We start from the raw sequence: 20,268 nt of genomic DNA, 5'->3' as shown, positions 1-20,268 counted from the left end.
ACCTAAGATTGGATGAATGTAGTCCAAAATCTGTCCAAAACACCTTAAAACAGATCCCAAAAAATCTCAAAATGTGTGCAAAAGAACATAGAAAGTGTCCAAAATAACTAAAATCAACTTATTAATGATGCTATTTATGATTTTTAAACTCATCAGCATGCGTATATATTATAATCCATTTCACTTTATTTATTTATTTTGACCACTGGGGGGCAGTAAAGTGTTGCATTTTTACATATCCAAACAGGTGATCAGGTAGAAACGAATTCATTTCCTGTCTGGAGATAAAGACATAACCAGTAACGTCACATATTTACAGGTATTTTTCTACAATTAGACACGTTGGATTCAAGTTAAATTCAGTTTGTTGTCGATTTAATGATGTCAAAACTCACAGGAGTCTCATTTGTTCTCATTTAAGACGATTTCTTTTAAAACTTGAGGGAACAACTTCGTCACATTACTGACTTTACTGAATTCATTAAAACCGGTGGTGGGAGGTGTCTATGTTCTCTGTTCTGCGGTGGTTTACTGCGGATAAAATGCCCAAACAGAAGAGTTTTGATTAAATTTATAACAAACTGTCAGCTGTCAGCAGTGGAGTGTGTCGTGTCTCAGATATGGACCACGAGCAGAAGTCAGTTCCACCCAGTAGAACAGGAACCCTGAGGAACATTCTTTACATATTTCTGTGGGTGGATCACACGCAGACAGCTGCTTTGTTGTCATTAGCTGGTCAAACGGTTCTTCACTTCGTCGGCGCATTTAAAGATGGAGCTTCTTTTAATAACTAGCATGTCACCTGGTTGTTCTTTTTTCTTCTTCTTCTAATGGATCACAGTCACTTTAAACAGTGGATTCTGTAACATGCAAACAACCAAAGCTACCAAAATGTCAGATTGTGCAGTTTTTCATTTTGTTTACACTAAACTTGACTGACATTCAGAGATATGACAGCTACAACGTATAAACATATAAATATTCATATATAGATATAATATCAGGTATATAATATGCAGTTATATAGATGCAACATATAGACACAGTTATATAACTACACTGTATAAACATGTATATATATATATATATATATATATATATATATATATATATATATATGTATGTATATATGTATAATATATGTATATACATTTACACACACAGATGTATATGTGTGTATATGTATATATATATATATATATATATATATATATATATATATATATATATATATATATATATATATATATATATATATATATATATATATATATATATGTATGTATATATGTATAATATATGTATATACATTTACACACACAGATGTATATGTGTGTATATGTATATATATATATATATATATATATATATATATATATATATAAAGGCATAAAATAGTATATATATATATCTATACATACACACACATAATATAGATATACAGATAAAATGTATGAATGTATAGCTATATTATAAAGATATAATTCCTAAACATATAGATGCATAATACAGATATATAGATACAATGTATAAACACATATATGTAGGTCCTATATATAAATACAATCAATACAATCAGATACTATCTGTAGCTAGTGAGAGGCCGAGGAGGAGAACAGAAGGTTTCGCTGAGCAAATACGAAACTTGGATTTTAAGAAAAATACAATAAAAAAATTTAAAAGTAAAATGACTAAAATAATACAAACGCTAATGATTAATTAAAGCATTAAAAATGTAAAACGAACAAAGAAAAAAAGCAGAAATGAAAAACCCCACCTCTGACACGGGGTTACACAGGACTCTCTGAACTTTCCTGTTGGTCCCTGAACGCACCACAAACCGATTTAAACTCATTTCCTTTCAGGGAATTCGGAGGGTTTTAGGACCTTACAGAGTGTTTTTTTTCTGTGCGTGTGTGTGTCGTACTGGGTGGAGCTGCTGATGAAGATGAAGATGAAGATGATGAGTGGTGAATAACTCCGGGCTGGTTCTGTCAGTGGGAGCGTCCTGCTGAATAAATCCACCTCCAGCCTCTCCGCTCCAGTCCTCTGAAGCTCTCCGTGCTCCTGGTCTGTCCTCCTGGTCTGTCTTCGGCTCAACAAACTCTCCGTGAGTAAAACTAAACCTCCTCTTTGTCTCGTTTGTAGACTTTAAACTGATGTGACACCTGATACTTAGCAGCGGAAAAACCCTGAATGCTGCAGTCAGAGTTGAAGTAAACGAGTGAAATGTGAGTCAGAGAGTCAATAAAAGCCTGAAAAGAGCCTCTGGAGGGAAACAACTCGACACTGTGATGTGTGAAGGTGGAGTCTGTCTTCTATTTAACGGAAAGCAGCAGAAAAGACTTTAAAACGGAAGAAAAGTCATCTGTAAAAAGTTAAAAACGTTCTTTAAATGTGCAGACTGCTCATGGTGGATCATTTCACTGCAGCTTTTAAACGTTTGCGGCATTTTAATGTTGTTTTCTGCTTTAAATTCTGCTTTAAATGCACCAAAAACAATTTAAAAATATTTTTATAGGAAGAGAAATGACCTGTGAACGGTTTTAAATGTGCTTTAAATCCACAAACTGCTCGTGTTTGATCATTTCACTGCTGCATTTAAGCGACTGCAGCTTTTAATGTTGTTTTCTGCTTTAAATTTTAATTTAAATACAGTAAAAAAAATTACTTAAAAATGCTGAAAAAGAACATAGTATCACATATTAAAGATATAGATGTTAGATTTTAACATTATTTGCAGTTTTCTCCTAAATTTTTTTCCCTTTTGTGTTTCTTGATAACATGTAATTTATGGACATTTATATTTTTCTTTGATTTTCACTATATATTATCTGTAATTGAACAAAACAGGTAAATTGTATAAATATATTTTTTCACTCTTTATTGTATATAATTTTCGTTTAGAATAACGTCAACACAACACAGAAAAAGTGTTTTAAAAAGAAGAAAAATCGCCTGTTAACAGGTTAAAACGTGCTTTAAATAGACAAACTGCTCGTGTTTGATCATTTCACTGCACCTTTTAAATGTTTGCAGCATTTTATTGTCGTTTTTTGCTATAAATTCAACTTTAAAGGCAGTTTTTAAGTATTAAATATGTAGATTAATACATTATTTTGCTGTGCTTTAGCAGTGAAGTGACGAGTAGTTCCATAATGTTTTTATTCATTAATCACTGTTTTCATCATTTAAGTATGTTTTTATGAATTACTTTTCACAAATGATTATTTTTTTAACAAACGTGTGCAAATAAAATTCTGTAAATTAATGTGTTTTTTGTGATTTGACTTTTATTTCACTAAATATTGTCTGTGATCAAACAAAACGGTAAAAATATGTTTAAAAAACGATTTAAAATATTATTTATCGTTTTCCAGTCTTTATTATCTGTAAGTTTTCTTTCAAATCCTGGAAAATGTGTTGAAAATAATTAAGTATTTTGCTGATTTAAATACAGCAAAAAATCATTTTACAGTCAAATGTGGGAAAAGATCTATGGAGTCACAGGAGTGCCACATCAAAATATAAATAAATAAATAAATGTGGAAATATAAAGAGAAATAAATAAATAAATAAAAGGAAAAAAACAGAAAAGGTAAAAGCAAAGGCAAAATTTTCCTTTTTATTTATTTAGTTATTTATTTCTCTTTATATTGCCACATTTATTTTATTTGTTTATTTACTTATTTGTTTATTTATTTATGTGTATTTTGACGTGGCACTCCTGTGACTCCATAAAGAACAAATGACTGTTTCTTAAAATAAAAATGTTGAGTTTTATTTATTTCATTGTTTACAGTTTGGAGTTTTTTTTTTATTTTTTAATTTAACAGTCAAGATGAAAAGTAATGGGCAAACCTCTTTTTTAAAGAATGAAGTAGCAAACTATAGATTTTGGATGTCGTTTGTTTGTTTGTTTGTTTGTTTGTTTGTTTTGACAGTAATGATAAAGTAAATTAATGCTAATTTTGCGATCTTACCAGATATTGTCCACATTTTTTAGAAATCTTTGAAAATTAGTGAAATAACAGTAAATTATTTAAAATATAAAGTTAAAGAGTGTTTTCTTTCACAGCCTAAGTTTTGTTTAAAAACATTTTTTTTTGCATTTAAAATGTTCAAAACAAAGTTGTTTATTTGTTTTTGTTTTCCCTCCTGAACATAAACGCTCCGATAATCTCTGTTTTCCTCCTTCTGTCCGACAGACGGCACGATGTTTCTGGCCAAGAAGTTCATCGGAGGCATCATCAATGTCATCAGGTGAGCCACGCTAGCAGTTTCCCTTCACTCCCAGTGTTTGTGCTAAGCTAGGCTAACGTCTGCTGCTTTTCCCTCCAACAGCGACATCGATCCGAGTCAGTTCATCCCCTCAGACCCCGTAAGTAAAAAACACAGAACCCGTCAGTTATCATCAGATCCTTTAAATCAACGCAGCTCTTTTTTTTATAACTGAGTAAAGTCAATTCCACGCCGTAGAATGTGAAGATTTTAGATTAATTTTTTAATTTACAGTAATTTTTTAAACAGAACTTTACTTTTTGTATATTTTAACAGCTGAAAGACATACAATGATTACACAGTTTTCAAGTTTAATTTTCAGAAAATGTTTATTGATTTTCCCTGTTTTAATTAATGCGAATAGCATCTAGTAAAATAAAAATAATAACAATAATTTACACATTAACTGGAAAAGCAAAACTTTTTTCAACTTCTTTTTTTAAATTTACTGTTTTGTTTACAGATTTTCCCATTTTAAATTCTATCATAAAATAATAAACACATAAAAAGAAGGATTTTTTTTATGTTAACTGTAAAAAAAAAAACCTCATTTGTTCTTTTAAAACCCTGTAAAAATCACAACAAAAATACTGCATTTAAATGTACAAAAAACATCATCATTTGACAGATATTTGCCTTTATTTAAAAAATAAAAAATCAATATTAAAATCTGTAAAATGGAAAATAATTGATCACACTATTATTTTTACAGATTTTCTGTTTTGTTTTGTTAAATTACAGAAATTCACTATAAAAGGTCACAGAAAAAGTGTAAATTCCATGTTATTTTTATACATCAACTGTAAAAATAACATGAAATTTAAAAAAACAAAAATTAAATTTTGCATTTCAACAAATTCTGTTAAAAAAATTTAAAAATTGAACTGTGAATTGATAGAAATTTTGTGTTTTGTTGAGTTACAGATAATTTAATTTATCTCAAATTTAAATTAAAAGAATTAAAAAGTAATAATTGAATTTAGATTTAATGGAATTTATTTTAAATTGAAATAAATGTAACTCACATTAAAACACTTTTTTCTGTATTTCTTCTCCGTTCATGTGATTCATTTTACAGTGTTTGAATCATTTCAATAATAATTAGGTAATATTAATATTAAGTTTTATATCATAAAAAACACATTCTGACTGACGTGATTTCAACTTATTTCTGCGTTAAGCTCGAACAAATCTGCATCTTAAAAGTCACAAACTTGATTTAAATTTTCTTTGAAGGAAAATATTTAAAATGCGTGAAAAATGGAGTTTTTGCTGCAGAAAAATGGGACTAAAAAACAGAGAAATTAGACTCCAAAGTGCAGAATAAATGTGTAATTATCAGATTAACGGTGACTTTAAGGATCAGTTTGTGTTGTTTTTATATTCTATGATATGAAATGAGAAATAGTGAAAGTTGGCTTTAAGCGGCTGAATGAATGAATGGACACTAAAGCAGCTCTCAGACTGAGCATTCTGTGTTTGCTGCCAACAGAAGCTTCTTGTGTTTTTGTTTATTTATTTTTATTTATTTTGCAGATTCCTCCTCGCAGACCGCTCAACTTCGCCGAGGCTCACGAAAGCGAAGAGGAGCAGCAGTTCAGGAGGGTTTTCAAGCAGCTGGCCGGAGACGTGAGTCCAGTTTAACCCAGAATGTGTTCAGACTGAGATGGTACGGTCCGGCTTCACCCCCGTCACAGTGGACCGGTCCACCGCTGCTCTAACTCGGGGGTGTTCAGTCAGCGGAAAAGAATCCAAAGAAACCTGATTCTACCGCTTAGTTCATGTTAAAATGACCAAAAAACTGAAACTAATTCACCGATTTAAATTTCCAAACATTATTTTTATGTTTTGACAACTGAAAAAGTAAAAATCGCGGAAGACAATCTGACTGGAGGAAGATGAAGTTTTAATTCTCATCATAATTCTGTTAATTTAGTTCAAAACTCACAAAAATAATTTCACATAAATCAGTAAAGATGAGTCGAGTTAACGTATTGTTGGTGAAATTCATATTTTATGTAATTTCAACTTCAAGTTTCTGCTTTTGTTCGTTGATTACTTTAGATTTAGTGAATTAATTCAACAGGAATTTGTTGGTAATTCACTTTTTTTCACTGTTTTTACTGCAAATGTTTGTTTCAACCCTTAATGTTTAAATCTTGGAAGCAAAAAACAACAAAAATTTAATCGATCGACTACAAAGGGCAGACATTTGAATTAAAAATACACAAAATATGAAGTTTTTGCAGCTTTAATCTGTCAGAACATCTCAAAAATCACAACGTTTTGAAGTTTCCTCAACTCCAGTTTAGTTCTTGTCAACCAACCCGGAAATTTGTGTTAAAAATACACAAAATATGAACTTTTTACGTCAACACAACTCCTTTACAGCTGAAATCGACCTTTTAGATCGTGTTGCTGTGAATTACAGATCAAGTTTTTAAAAATTAAACTTAATTTTGTGCTTTTTTAGCCCTGATTTCTTTAAAACAATGTCAGAAAACACCAAAGCAGGTTTTTTTTCCCAGAGTTCTGTCCTGATGCTGCAGTTTTTCTGTATTTTGCTGAAAGAACTAAACTAGTCCATGTTTGTAGGAGCTTTAATGCTTCATTTGCACATATTCTGATGCATTAACATCCAAGGTTAATATCCAAGTTGTTGACATTTTGATGCATAAATTTCCAAATTTTTGATATTTTAATGCAATACTGTCCTTTTTTTTACATTTTGGTCCAATAATGTCCAAATTTCAATAATAATAATATCATCATAAAGGTGTTTCAGTGTTTCTGTCTTTGTCACGAAACCAGCAGAGGACAGGTGAGGAACAAAGACAGAAAAGAGGGCGGAGCTTGAAGCAGCTGGTAGACAGGCGACGCCTTTAAAAAGACAGAAAAGAGAACGTGCCGAGCAGCTGAATCACCTGGAAGCAGGTCGACATTCAGCAGAACTAGAAAGTCCAGAAAGTGGGTGCAGCAGAAACTCTGTCGTCTGAAGAACTGAACTATAGAATCTGTAGGAACTGGAACGTTTGCAAAGAAACGTCCTGATTCGATGACAATAAGCTGAAGAAACCCGACTGAAATATGAGAAATACTCACTTTAGAGCAAAATAAATGCATTAAAGTTCCTAAAACGTGAACTCCTTTAGTTCTGTCTGCATGGCTGGCAGGAAAATACAGAATAAAGGAGGAAAAATGAAAACCTGTCCACAAAACAAAAACACGTTAAACCTGTTTAATTTGACAAAAGGGATTAAAAGTGACTGAAAAGGACAATCAGATCTTAAAACTTCCATAGATCGTCCAAAAATGTCCAAACCGATGATTGAAAACAACTCAAAGCTTTAATTCATCATAAAGGATCCATATTTACTTTAAAATCTGTCAAAACTGACGCAGAAAAAATATTAAAAATGGAAAAGTTGCCAAAAATTCGTCTGAATCTGACCAGAGCAGGACGTCCTCAAAACCTAAGACCGAGAAGAAAGAGACTAGAGAGGGAGGACACCAAGACTCTATGACTCCTCTGAAGGAGAAAGAGATCAGAGAGGGAGGCCACCAAGACTCTATGACTCCTCTGAAGGAGAAAGAGACTAGAGAGGGAGGCCACCAAGACTCTATGACTCCTCTGAAGGAGAAAGAGACCAGAGAGGGAGGACACCAAGACTCTATGACTCCTCTGAAGGAGTAAGAGACCAGAGAGAGAGGCCACCAAGACTCTATGACTCCTCTGAAAGAGAAAGAGACCAGAGAGGGAGGCCACCAAGACTCTATGACTCCTCTGATGGAGAAAGAGACCAGAGAGAGAGGCCACCAAGACTCTATGACTCCTCTGAAGGAGAAAGAGACCAGAGAGGGAGGACACCAAGACTCTGTGACTCCTCTGAAGGAGAAAGAGACCAGAGAGGGAGGCCACCAAGACTCTGTGACTCCTCTGAAGGAGAAAGAGACCAGAGAGGGAGGACACCAAGACTCTATGACTCCTCTGAAAGAGAAAGAGACCAGAGAGGGAGGCCACCAAGACTCTATGACTCCTCTGAAGGAGAAAGAGACCAGAGAGGGAGGACACCAAGACTCTATGACTCCTCTGAAGGAGAAAGAGACCAGAGAGGGAGGCCACCAAGACTCCATGACTCCTCTGAAAGAGAAAGAGACCAGAGAGGGAGGCCACCAAGACTCTGTGACTCCTCTGAAAGAGAAAGAGACCAGAGAGGGAGGCCACCAAGACTCTGTGACTCCTCTGAAGGAGAAAGAGACCAGAGAGGGAGGCCACCAAGACTCCATGACTCCTCTGAAAGAGAAAGAGACCAGAGAGGGAGGCCACCAAGACTCTGTGACTCCTCTGAAAGAGAAAGAGACCAGAGAGGGAGGCCACCAAGACTCTGTGACTCCTCTGAAGGAGAAAGAGACCAGAGAGGGAGGACACCAAGACTCTATGACTCCTCTGAAAGAGAAAGAGACCAGAGAGGGAGGCCACCAAGACTCTGTGACTCCTCTGAAGGAGAAAGAGACCAGAGAGGGAGGCCACCAAGACTCTATGACTCCTCTGAAAGAGAAAGAGACCAGAGAGGGAGGCCACCAAGACTCTATGACTCCTCTGAAGGAGAAAGAGACCAGAGAGGGAGGACACCAAGACTCTATGACTCCTCTGAAAGAGAAAGAGACCAGAGAGGGAGGCCACCAAGACTCTGTGACTCCTCTGAAAGAGAAAGAGACCAGAGAGGGAGGCCACCAAGACTCTGTGACTCCTCTGAAGGAGAAAGAGACCAGAGAGGGAGGCCACCAAGACTCTGTGACTCCTCTGATGGAGAAAGAGACCAGAGAGGGAGGCCACCAAGACTCTGTGACTCCTCTGAAGGAGAAAGAGACCAGAGAGGGAGGCCACCAAGACTCTGTGACTCCTCTGAAGGAGAAAGAGACCAGAGAGGGAGGCCACCAAGACTCTGTGACTCCTCTGATGGAGAAAGAGACCAGAGAGGGAGGCCACCAAGACTCTATGACTCCTCTGATGGAGAAAGAGACCAGAGAGGGAGGCCACCAAGACTCTATGACTCCTCTGATGGAGAAAGAGACCAGAGAGGGAGGCCACCAAGACTCTATGACTCCTCTGATGGAGAAAGAGACCAGAGAGGGAGGACACCAAGACTCTATGACTCCTCTGATGGAGAAAGAGACCAGAGAGGGAGGCCACCAAGACTCTGTGACTCCTCTGAAGGAGAAAGAGACCAGAGAGGGAGGCCACCAAGACTCTGTGACTCCTCTGAAAGAGAAAGAGACCAGAGAGGGAGGCCACCAAGACTCTGTGACTCCTCTGAAGGAGAAAGAGACCAGAGAGGGAGGACACCAAGACTCTATGACTCCTCTGATGGAGAAAGAGACCAGAGAGGGAGGACACCAAGACTCTATGACTCCTCTGATGGAGAAAGAGACCAGAGAGGGAGGACACCAAGACTCTATGACTCCTCTGATGGAGAAAGGGACTAACAGAGAAATGTTGTGCATCTTTTAAAGTGTAAAATTGTGGTAAAATGCTCTTTTCAGAAGCTTGTTTTTTTAATTTGACGTCTAAAATCCAACTTTCCGTGACTTTTCCAGCTGATCTTTACTCCTCTGTTTGCTGTTTTCCTCCTCACATGTTTTTCTGAACCACTGTTGTTCTCATTCAGAGGATTTATGGCTCAGCTTTTATGGTTTTCCTGCAGAGATAACTAACATCTAAGTGGTGGCTCTGGGTTTGGCTGCGGGGCGTTTCCGTCTGATCTTCTTCTACATTCCTGCCGTGGTGTTTCTGAGGTTAGCAGTGAGTCATGGAGGGAGGAGTTCTCCAGTCAGACCGGCTCTGACTCCTCTGTGGAAGGAGGAGTCTGATCTACTGACTCCTGCTGGAAGAACAACGTTTTAGTTCCTCCTCCTCCCAGAGCAGCTCCTTTTGTTTCATCACACTCAAAAACATCATAAAAAGCTGCTTGGACGACCAAAAACACCGTCTATAACCACCTCACTGCGGCCTTCCACAACTAAAACACATTTTATAGCGTTCGTTTTGTATTTTTTTGTCTTTTTAATTCTCATTAAGGCTATTCCATGTCTAAAAGCAGTTAAATTACCAATAACATATAACAATAATAGAAATAATTCATATAAAGGATAAATCTACTGAAAAAAACAGTATTTTGACACATTATTAATGGTTAAAGATTTTATATACCAATAACAAACTTTATTTCAATGTTTTTTCAATGTAAAGTTTTAAAATTATGCAAAATATCTCTAATTTGATGAACAATTCTGTGTAAAATTACAATAACCAAGATGTCTTTTATTGTTAAATGTCATGAATTTTATCACTTTTGTCTCCATAAATATACATGTATTCACAATTTTGTTGTTATTATTGTTATTCTTATTATCATAATAATAACAACAATATTAATAACAATAATAATAATAATCATAATAATCATAATAATAGACTAATAATAACAACAACAATAGTTAAAAAATATATAAAATATGTTTTTAAAATCTTCATATTTTTTATGTTATTTTGCATATTTATTTGATTATTTTAAATATTTTATTGTGGACTTGAAATAACAGTTTAATATTATTTTTAATTTGAATATCATTTGTATTTCTTTAATCATAAAAAAGTCTAAAACTTAAAGGGAAAATTTCCCAAATATTAAATATATTTGTACTGTAAATATTCAGAGTTTAAAAAAACTATTTTAGCATGTTATTTTGTATTTATATTATATTTTTATATTATTTACTTAATTTATTTGATTCATTTAAATATTTTATTGTGAATTTTAAAAATCACAATTTAATAATATATTACATTTTAATTTTACTTACATTTTCTTTCTTTTTTTTTAAAGTAAAGGGACATTTCCATAATATTACATGTATATGTATATAGTTTTATTAATGATTTAATTTTATATTTATGTTTTATTATATTTTATATTATTTAATGTTTATTTCAGTATTTTATATGTTTTATTGTGAACTTAAACTGTAGATATTCACATTTTTATTTTTATTTTTTAGCATGTTATTTTACATTTTTATTATATTTTAGTATTACTTCATATATTTATTTCATTACTATAAATCTCAATTTTATCATATTTTCCATTTAAATTTACATTTTTTGTGTTAAACAAATAAATAGAACTTGAGGGGGAAATTCCATCATATTACCTATACATGTATGATTTTTAAATATATATTATCTGAGTGTTTTCATATGAAGTATTTCAATTTTTATAGTTTATATTATTTTTAATTTTAATAATTTGACAACTTGTGTAATTTTATTGATTTTTTTCGTCGCTCAAAAACATCGAAAAATACACAAAACTATAGTAGTTAGAGAGTTTTGCAGTAAGTCAGAAGAAAAAGTAGAAAAAAACTAAAATGTGAAAACTGTTTCAGTGTTTCCCATGAAATCAGTGTTTCAGAAAAAAGATCTTCAGCTGCGTTTAATAAAATCCTCCAGCGTCTGATTTCACTTCATCTCTGGGAGTTTCACCACTTTTTAAAAATAGAAACGAGTTTCCTCAGCGTTCTGGCAACAAATCGGAGGTTTTAGAGCTGAGATCATCGTTAGTTTTTTACAGCCGTGAGTCAGAAGCTGGAAAATAAGATGTAGTAAAACGAGAGGAAGCAGCTGTGAGTGACTCTGTTCTACTTCCTGTTTGTGTTTCCAGGACATGGAGGTGAGTCCCAACGAGCTGATGGACATCCTCAACAAGATCCTCACCAAACGTGAGCTTTAATCTTTTAGATTTCACGAAGCCGTGTTTAAATACAGCAAGTTAAGCTAAGCTAATGCTGTCCACTTCCTGTTTCAGACGGAGGCCTGAAGACCGACGGATTCAGCATCGAGTCCTGCAGGAGTATGGTGGCCGTCATGGACGTATCCTTCCACAGAAAGTAGAGCCAACAGTAGCTAATAGCATACGATAATGTAAGCTGTTAAAATATAATAAGAACCTATGATGCTGCCTCCACCGTGCTTCACATCATGATGCTGCCACCACCATGCTTCACATCATGATGCTGCCACCACCATGCTTCACATCATGATGCCGCCTCCACCGTGCTTCGTCATGATGCTGCCTCCACAGTGCTTCACATTGTGGATGGTGTGTTTGTGGTCATGTTCAGTGTTTGGTGTCCATCAAACATATCATCTAGTCTGATGGACATAAAGCTCCATCCTGGTCTCCTCAGACCAAAGAACCTTCTTCCAGGTGTCTTCAGAGTCTCCACATGTCTTCTGGTGAACTCTAGTCCAGATTTAATTGGAGCTTTTTCCATCAAAGTCTTTCTCTTTTAAAATCAAAGGAAACAAAGTGAAAAGTTTGTGTTTTTGGTTTGACTTTGACTCGTCATCCTTCAGAGCGACAGCACCGGCAAACTGGGATTCCATGAGTTCAAGTATCTGTGGAACAACATCAAGAGATGGCAGGTCAGTGAGAGTCAGTGAGAGTCAGTGAGAGTCAGTGAGAGTCAATGAGAGTCAGTGAGAGTCAGTGAGAGTCAGTCAGAGTCAGTCAGAGTCAGTCAGAGTCAGTCAGAGTCAGTCAGAGTCAGTCAGAGTCAGTCAGAGTCAGTCAGAGTCAGTGAGAGTCAGTGAGAGTCAGTGAGAGTCAGTGAGAGTCAGTCAGAGTCAGTCAGAGTCAGTCAGAGTCAGTTTGGTTCATTTTAGGGATAATCTGGATGGGTCCTTTTGAACCATTTTAAATTATATTTTGTCATTTTTTAGTCCTGTTAGTAAATCTAGACTAGTTTGTGACCAGCTTTGAGTGATTCTAATCTTGTTGTGTGTTTGTGTGCAGGGTGTGTATTTGAGACATGACACTGACCGATCAGGTCTGATCTGCTCCAGAGAGCTGCCAGGGGCCTTCAAGGATGCAGGTAAGAAAACACATTTATTCATATTTTATAGATTATAGAGAGGAAACAGAGTGGAGACTCTGTTAGGGTCTGGTCAGATCTATGTGATAGTGTGTGTTATTATGTGTTATTGTGTATTTTTGCGTGTTTGCAGGTTTCCCTCTCAACGATCAGCTCTTCCAGCTGATTATCCGTCGCTATAGCGACGAACACGGCGACATGGACTTCGATAATTTCATTGGCTGCCTGGTGCGACTGGACGCCATGTGCAGTGAGTCACTTCCTGTTTACAAAAACCGTGTTTTTAAGGAACGTTTTCTGATACTTTTCCTTCGTTTTCTTCACTCCAAACGGAAGTTCCTCAACTGAGAAATAATTCAGCTAAAGTCCTGAAACAGAGTTATTGATCTGTTTATTGATCCGTTTCATGGACGCCACATTTCCTTTTCTCTGATCAGAACAAAGACATAAACCGTTAAAACAACCAACAGATTATTAAATAATCAATATTTGCAATCAGCTACCGGCTCCTCTTTATAGTCAGATGATTGATTGATTATTGATCTGTCAGTGAGAGAACCTGTTTATTCCTGCAGGAGCGTTTAAGACTCTGGACAAAGACAACAGCGGCTCCATCGACCTCGACATCAAGGAGGTGAAACACATTTTCTTTATTCTATTTCTGAGCAAGTTTGGTTTTCATCAGCGGAAAAAAGAGAAAAAAGTTCTAAAACTCACAGTTTCACTCGGTGCTGCTGCTAACCATCAAATATGAACTTTACTTTGTTTAATGTGTGACTGCTGTTGGTTTTCTGCACGTTCAGCGTAAAATAAAAGTGTGCAGAAAACTCAACTACATGACTTTATTATTAAATTATTGTTTCAGCAGTGTAGACGTTCAATTTTTATTTTGCGGCCATATTTTAATCATTTAACAAAAATAATTTTTATTTAATTTTTATTCCTGACAGATTTTAATCATTTAAAAAAACAATTTTTTTCTTATTGACAACCTTGCGATCACATTTTAATCACTTTTTTAAAGATTTTTTTTAAAATTCTTGACAGATTTTAGCCTAAAAATAAAATCTTTTGTTCCTAACAGATTTAACCATTTTAACAAATATATTTTGAAACTGTTGCTGCCAGATTTTAATATTTTTTGAAATTATCTTTAGATATTTTTTAATTCCTGACAGATTTTCACAATTTTAAAATGATCTTCAGTTTATTTTTCTTACTGACACCCCTGCAGCCAGATTTTAATCATTTTTAAAATATAATTATATACATACATGTTTTTTTTTAAACTCCTAAGGGATTTTAACCAGTTTTAAAATGCTTTTTAATTCAATTTACTTAGAATAACTGTATTTAAATTTGTTTTAAGAGTGCAGGACTTGCTGCTTTTTCTGATTTTAAGTCTTCTTTCGTGTGGATTCTGGTGTTCAGATATCAGAGAAATGTTCAGACAGAATTCAAACACCAGCTCATAATGAAACCTTAACGTGTTTTCTCTGTTTGTGTTCCAGTGGCTCCAGCTGACCATGTACTCATGAAGAAGAAATACTTTCATTCTTTAATTCTGGGACCAAAATAAAGCTCTAAGATTGACACATTTATAGGATTTATTGTACGTATTATTTGGATTGAGCGGTTTTATTAAACTGACTCTGAATGTTTGACAGAATAAAGTGACTTTAACTGGATTGTTTGTTGGCTCTTTTCTGTTTATATCCAGTGTTATGGTCCCTGCTCCTGCTCCTCCTCTTCTCCCTCCTTTTCCTCTCTCTCTCTCTCTCTGCTCTCTCTCCTGTATCTGCCCCTCACTCGTCCATGTCTCCTGTCTCTCCTTGTCTTGTCTCTCTGCCTCCGTCTGTCTGCATCTGTTCTCCGTCTGTCTTTCTACCTGTCTCACTCTGTCTCACCTGTCTGATTACAGCTCTGTCAATCAGCTGCAGTCATCGTCATCATTTAGCTCCTCCTCCACTTTATGAACCCACATCAGCCTCTCACTCCCTGCTGGACCACACACTTCTGTGTTCTGCTTACAGCTTCATGGTCTAATCTCTGCTCCTGTACTCCCACCTGGACTTCTTGTCCCCCTTTGGATTCCCACCTGTCTCTATCCTCTCTCCATCCTGTCTCCATTCTGTCTCCATCCTGTCTCCATTCTGTCTCCATCCTGTCTCCATTCTGTCTCCATTCTGTCTCCATTCTGTCTCCATTCTGTCTCCATTCTGCCTCCATCCTGTCTCCATCCTGTCTCTATTCTGTCTCCATCCTGTCTCCATCCTGTCTCCATCCTGTCTCCATTCTGTCTCCATTCTGTCTCCATCCTGTCTCCATCCTGTCTCCATCCTGTCTCCATTCTGTCTCCATCCTGTCTCCATCCTGTCTCCATTCTGTCTCCATCCTGTCTCCATCCTGTCTCCATCCTGTCTCCATTCTGTCTCCATCCTGTCTCCATTCTGTCTCCATCCTGTCTCCATTCTGTCTCCATCCTGTCTCCATCCTGTCTCCATCCTGTCTCCATCCTGTCTCCATTCTGTCTCCATTCTGTCTCCATTCTGTCTCCATCCTGTCTCCATCCTGTCTCCATTCTGTCTCCATTCTGTCTCCATCCTGTCTCCATCCTGTCTCCATCCTGTCTCCATTCTGTCTCCATTCTGTCTCCATTCTGTCTCCATCCTGTCTCCATCCTGTCTCCATTCTGTCTCCATTTTGTCTCCGTCCTGTCTCCGTCCTGTCTCCATTCTGTCTCCATCCTGTCTCCATCCTGTCTCCATTCTGTCTCCATCCTGTCTCCATCCTGTCTCCATCCTGTCTCCATCCTGTCTCCATTCTGTCTCCATCCTGTCTCCATCCTGTCTCTATTCTGTCTCTATTCTGTCTCCATCCTGTCTCCATCCTGTCTCCATTCTGTCTCCATTCTGTCTCCATCCTGTCTCCATCCTGTCTCTATTCTGTCTCTATCCTGTCTCCATTCTGTCTCCATTCTGTCTCCATTCTGTCTCCATCCTGTCTCCATCCTGTCTCCATTCTGTCTCTATCCTGTCTCCATTCTGTCTCCATTCTGTCTCTATCCTGTCTCCATTCTGTCTCCATCCTGTCTCCATCCTGTCTCCATTCTGTCTCCATTCTGTCTCCATTCTGTCTCCATTCTGTCTCCATCCTGTCTCTATCCTGTCTCCATTCTGTCTCCATCCTGTCTCCATCCTGTCTCCATTCTGTCTCCATTCTGTCTCCATCCTGTCTCCATCCTGTCTCTATTCTGTCTCTATTCTGTCTCCATCCTGTCTCCATTCTGTCTCCATTCTGTCTCCATCCTGTCTCCATTCTGTCTCCATCCTGTCTCTATCCTGTCTCTATTCTGTCTCTATTCTGTCTCCATCCTGTCTCCATCCTGTCTCCATCCTGTCTCTATTCTGTCTCTATTCTGTCTCTACTCTGTCTCTATCCTGTCTCTATTCTGTCTCCATCCTGTCTCCATCCTGTCTCCATTCTGTCTCCATTCTGTCTCCATCCTGTCTCCATCCTGTCTCTATTCTGTCTCCATCCTGTCTCCATCCTGTCTCCATCCTGTCTCCATCCTGTCTCCATTCTGTCTCCATCCTGTCTCCATTCTGTCTCCATTCTGTCTCCATTCTGTCTCCATCCTGTCTCCATTCTGTCTCCATCCTGTCTCCATCCTGTCTCCATTCTGTCTCCATTCTGTCTCCATCCTGTCTCCATTCTGTCTCTATCCTGTCTCTATTCTGTCTCTATTCTGTCTCCATCCTGTCTCCATTCTGTCTCCATTCTGTCTCCATCCTGTCTCCATTCTGTCTCTATCCTGTCTCTATTCTGTCTCCATTCTGTCTCCATCCTGTCTCCATTCTGTCTCCATTCTGTCTCCATCCTGTCTCCATTCTGTCTCCATCCTGTCTCTATCCTGTCTCTATTCTGTCTCTATTCTGTCTCCATCCTGTCTCCATCCTGTCTCCATCCTGTCTCTATCCTGTCTCCATTCTGTCTCCATTCTGTCTCCATCCTGTCTCCATCCTGTCTCCATTCTGTCTCTATCCTGTCTCCATTCTGTCTCCATTCTGTCTCTATCCTGTCTCCATTCTGTCTCCATCCTGTCTCCATCCTGTCTCCATTCTGTCTCCATTCTGTCTCCATTCTGTCTCCATTCTGTCTCCATCCTGTCTCTATCCTGTCTCCATTCTGTCTCCATCCTGTCTCCATCCTGTCTCCATTCTGTCTCCATTCTGTCTCCATCCTGTCTCCATCCTGTCTCTATTCTGTCTCTATTCTGTCTCCATCCTGTCTCCATTCTGTCTCCATTCTGTCTCCATCCTGTCTCCATTCTGTCTCCATCCTGTCTCTATCCTGTCTCTATTCTGTCTCTATTCTGTCTCCATCCTGTCTCCATCCTGTCTCCATCCTGTCTCTATTCTGTCTCTATTCTGTCTCTACTCTGTCTCTATCCTGTCTCTATTCTGTCTCCATCCTGTCTCCATCCTGTCTCCATTCTGTCTCCATTCTGTCTCCATCCTGTCTCCATCCTGTCTCTATTCTGTCTCCATCCTGTCTCCATCCTGTCTCCATCCTGTCTCCATCCTGTCTCCATTCTGTCTCCATCCTGTCTCCATTCTGTCTCCATTCTGTCTCCATTCTGTCTCCATCCTGTCTCCATTCTGTCTCCATCCTGTCTCCATCCTGTCTCCATTCTGTCTCCATTCTGTCTCCATCCTGTCTCCATTCTGTCTCTATCCTGTCTCTATTCTGTCTCTATTCTGTCTCCATCCTGTCTCCATTCTGTCTCCATTCTGTCTCCATCCTGTCTCCATTCTGTCTCCATTCTGTCTCCATTCTGTCTCTATTCTGTCTCCATCCTGTCTCCATTCTGTCTCCATTCTGTCTCCATCCTGTCTCCATTCTGTCTCTATCCTGTCTCTATTCTGTCTCTATCCTGTCTCTATCCTGTCTCCATTCTGTCTCCATCCTGTCTCTATCCTGTCTCCATTCTGTCTCCATCCTGTCTCTATCCTGTCTCTATCCTGTCTCCATTCTGTCTCCATCCTGTCTCTATCCTGTCTCCATTCTGTCTCCATCCTGTCTCCATCCTGTCTCCATTCTGTCTCCATCCTGTCTCCATCCTGTCTCCATCCTGTCTCCATTCTGTCTCCATCCTGTCTCCATTCTGTCTCCATTCTGTCTCCATTCTGTCTCCATCCTGTCTCCATTCTGTCTCCATCCTGTCTCCATCCTGTCTCCATCCTGTCTCCATTCTGTCTCCATTCTGTCTCCATTCTGTCTCCATCCTGTCTCCATTCTGTCTCCATTCTGTCTCCATTCTGTCTCCATTCTGTCTCTATTCTGTCTCCATCCTGTCTCCATTCTGTCTCCATTCTGTCTCCATCCTGTCTCCATTCTGTCTCTATCCTGTCTCCATTCTGTCTCCATTCTGTCTCTATCCTGTCTCCATTCTGTCTCCATCCTGTCTCCATCCTGTCTCCATTCTGTCTCCATTCTGTCTCCATCCTGTCTCCATCCTGTCTCCATCCTGTCTCCATTCTGTCTCCATTCTGTCTCCATCCTGTCTCCATCCTGTCTCCATTCTGTCTCCATTCTGTCTCCATCCTGTCTCCATTCTGTCTCCATCCTGTCTCCATTCTGTCTCCATTCTGTCTCCATTCTGTCTCCATCCTGTCTCCATTCTGTCTCCATCCTGTCTCCATCCTGTCTCCATCCTGTCTCCATTCTGTCTCCATTCTGTCTCCATTCTGTCTCCATTCTGTCTCCATTCTGTCTCCATTCTGTCTCTATTCTGTCTCCATCCTGTCTCCATTCTGTCTCCATCCTGTCTCCATTCTGTCTCTATCCTGTCTCCATTCTGTCTCCATCCTGTCTCTATCCTGTCTCCATTCTGTCTCCATCCTGTTTCTATCCTGTCTCTATCCTGTCTCTATTCTGTCTCTATCCTGTCTCTATTCTGTCTCCATCCTGTCTCTTTCCTGTCTCCATTCTGTCTCTATCTTGTCTCTATCTTGTCTCTATCTTGTCTCTATCTTGTCTCTATTCTGTCTCCATCCTGTCTCCATCCTGTCTCCATTCTGTCTCCATCCTGTCTCCATCCTGTCTCCATCCTGTCTCCATCCTGTCTCTATCCTGTCTCTATCCTGTCTCTATTCTGTCTCCATCCTGTCTCCATCCTGTCTCCATCCTGTCTCTATCCTCTCTCTATCCTGTCTCCATTCTGTCTCCATTCTGTCTCCATCCTGTCTCCATTCTGTCTCCATCCTGTCTCTATCCTGTCTCTATCCTGTCTCTATCCTGTCTCTATTCTGTCTCCATCCTGTCTCCATCCTGTCTCTATCCTCTCTCTATCCTCTCTCCATTCTGTCTCCATTCTGTCTCCATCCTGTCTCCATCCTGTCTCCATTCTGTCTCCATTCTGTCTCCATCCTGTCTCCATTCTGTCTCCATTCTGTCTCCATTCTGTCTCCATTCTGTCTCCATTCTGTCTCTATCCTGTCTCTATTCTGTCTCTATCCTGTCTCTATCCTGTCTCTATCCTCTCTCCATTCTGTCTCCATCCTGTCTCCATCCTGTCTCCATTCTGTCTCCATCCTGTCTCCATTCTGTCTCCATCCTGTCTCCATCCTGTCTCTATCCTGTCTCCATCCTGTCTCCATCCTGTCTCCATCCTGTCTCCATTCTGTCTCCATCCTGTCTCCATCCTGTCTCCATTCTGTCTCTATCCTGTCTCCATCCTGTCTCCATCCTGTCTCCATCCTGTCTCCATTCTGTCTCTATCCTGTCTCTATCCTCTCTCCATTCTGTCTCCATCCTGTCTCCATCCTGTCTCCATCCTGTCTCCATCCTGTCTCCATCCTGTCTCTATCCTGTCTCCATTCTGTCTCCATTCTGTCTCCATTCTGTCTCCATCCTGTCTCCATCCTGTCTCCATCCTGTCTCCATTCTGTCTCCATTCTGTCTCTATCCTGTCTCCATCCTGTCTCTATCCTGTCTCCATTCTGTCTCCATCCTGTCTCCATTCTGTCTCCATTCTGTCTCTATCCTGTC

The 20,268-nt window shown here is 38.4% G+C and overlaps 1 protein-coding gene across 1 annotated transcript; it reads left to right on the top strand.

Annotated features, from left to right (window-relative positions):
* The first annotated feature begins 1,655 nt into the window (after window positions 1–1,655).
* capns1b (calpain, small subunit 1 b) lies at window positions 1,656–14,903 on the top strand. Its single transcript, XM_051958107.1, has 11 exons — window positions 1,656–2,110; window positions 4,209–4,263; window positions 4,345–4,381; window positions 5,818–5,910; window positions 12,003–12,060; window positions 12,147–12,211; window positions 12,698–12,766; window positions 13,137–13,215; window positions 13,349–13,465; window positions 13,791–13,849; window positions 14,727–14,903. Exons 2-11 carry the CDS (start codon window positions 4,217–4,219, stop codon window positions 14,751–14,753), a joined length of 651 nt encoding a protein of 216 aa, XP_051814067.1. The 5' UTR covers window positions 1,656–2,110; window positions 4,209–4,216; the 3' UTR covers window positions 14,754–14,903.
* Window positions 14,904–20,268: the final 5,365 nt, after the last annotated feature.

This window comes from Acanthochromis polyacanthus, chromosome 13, assembly GCF_021347895.1.
Source record: "Acanthochromis polyacanthus isolate Apoly-LR-REF ecotype Palm Island chromosome 13, KAUST_Apoly_ChrSc, whole genome shotgun sequence".
Classification (NCBI taxonomy): Eukaryota; Metazoa; Chordata; class Actinopteri; family Pomacentridae; genus Acanthochromis; species Acanthochromis polyacanthus.
This window is presented reverse-complemented; position numbering and strand designations above follow the sequence as displayed.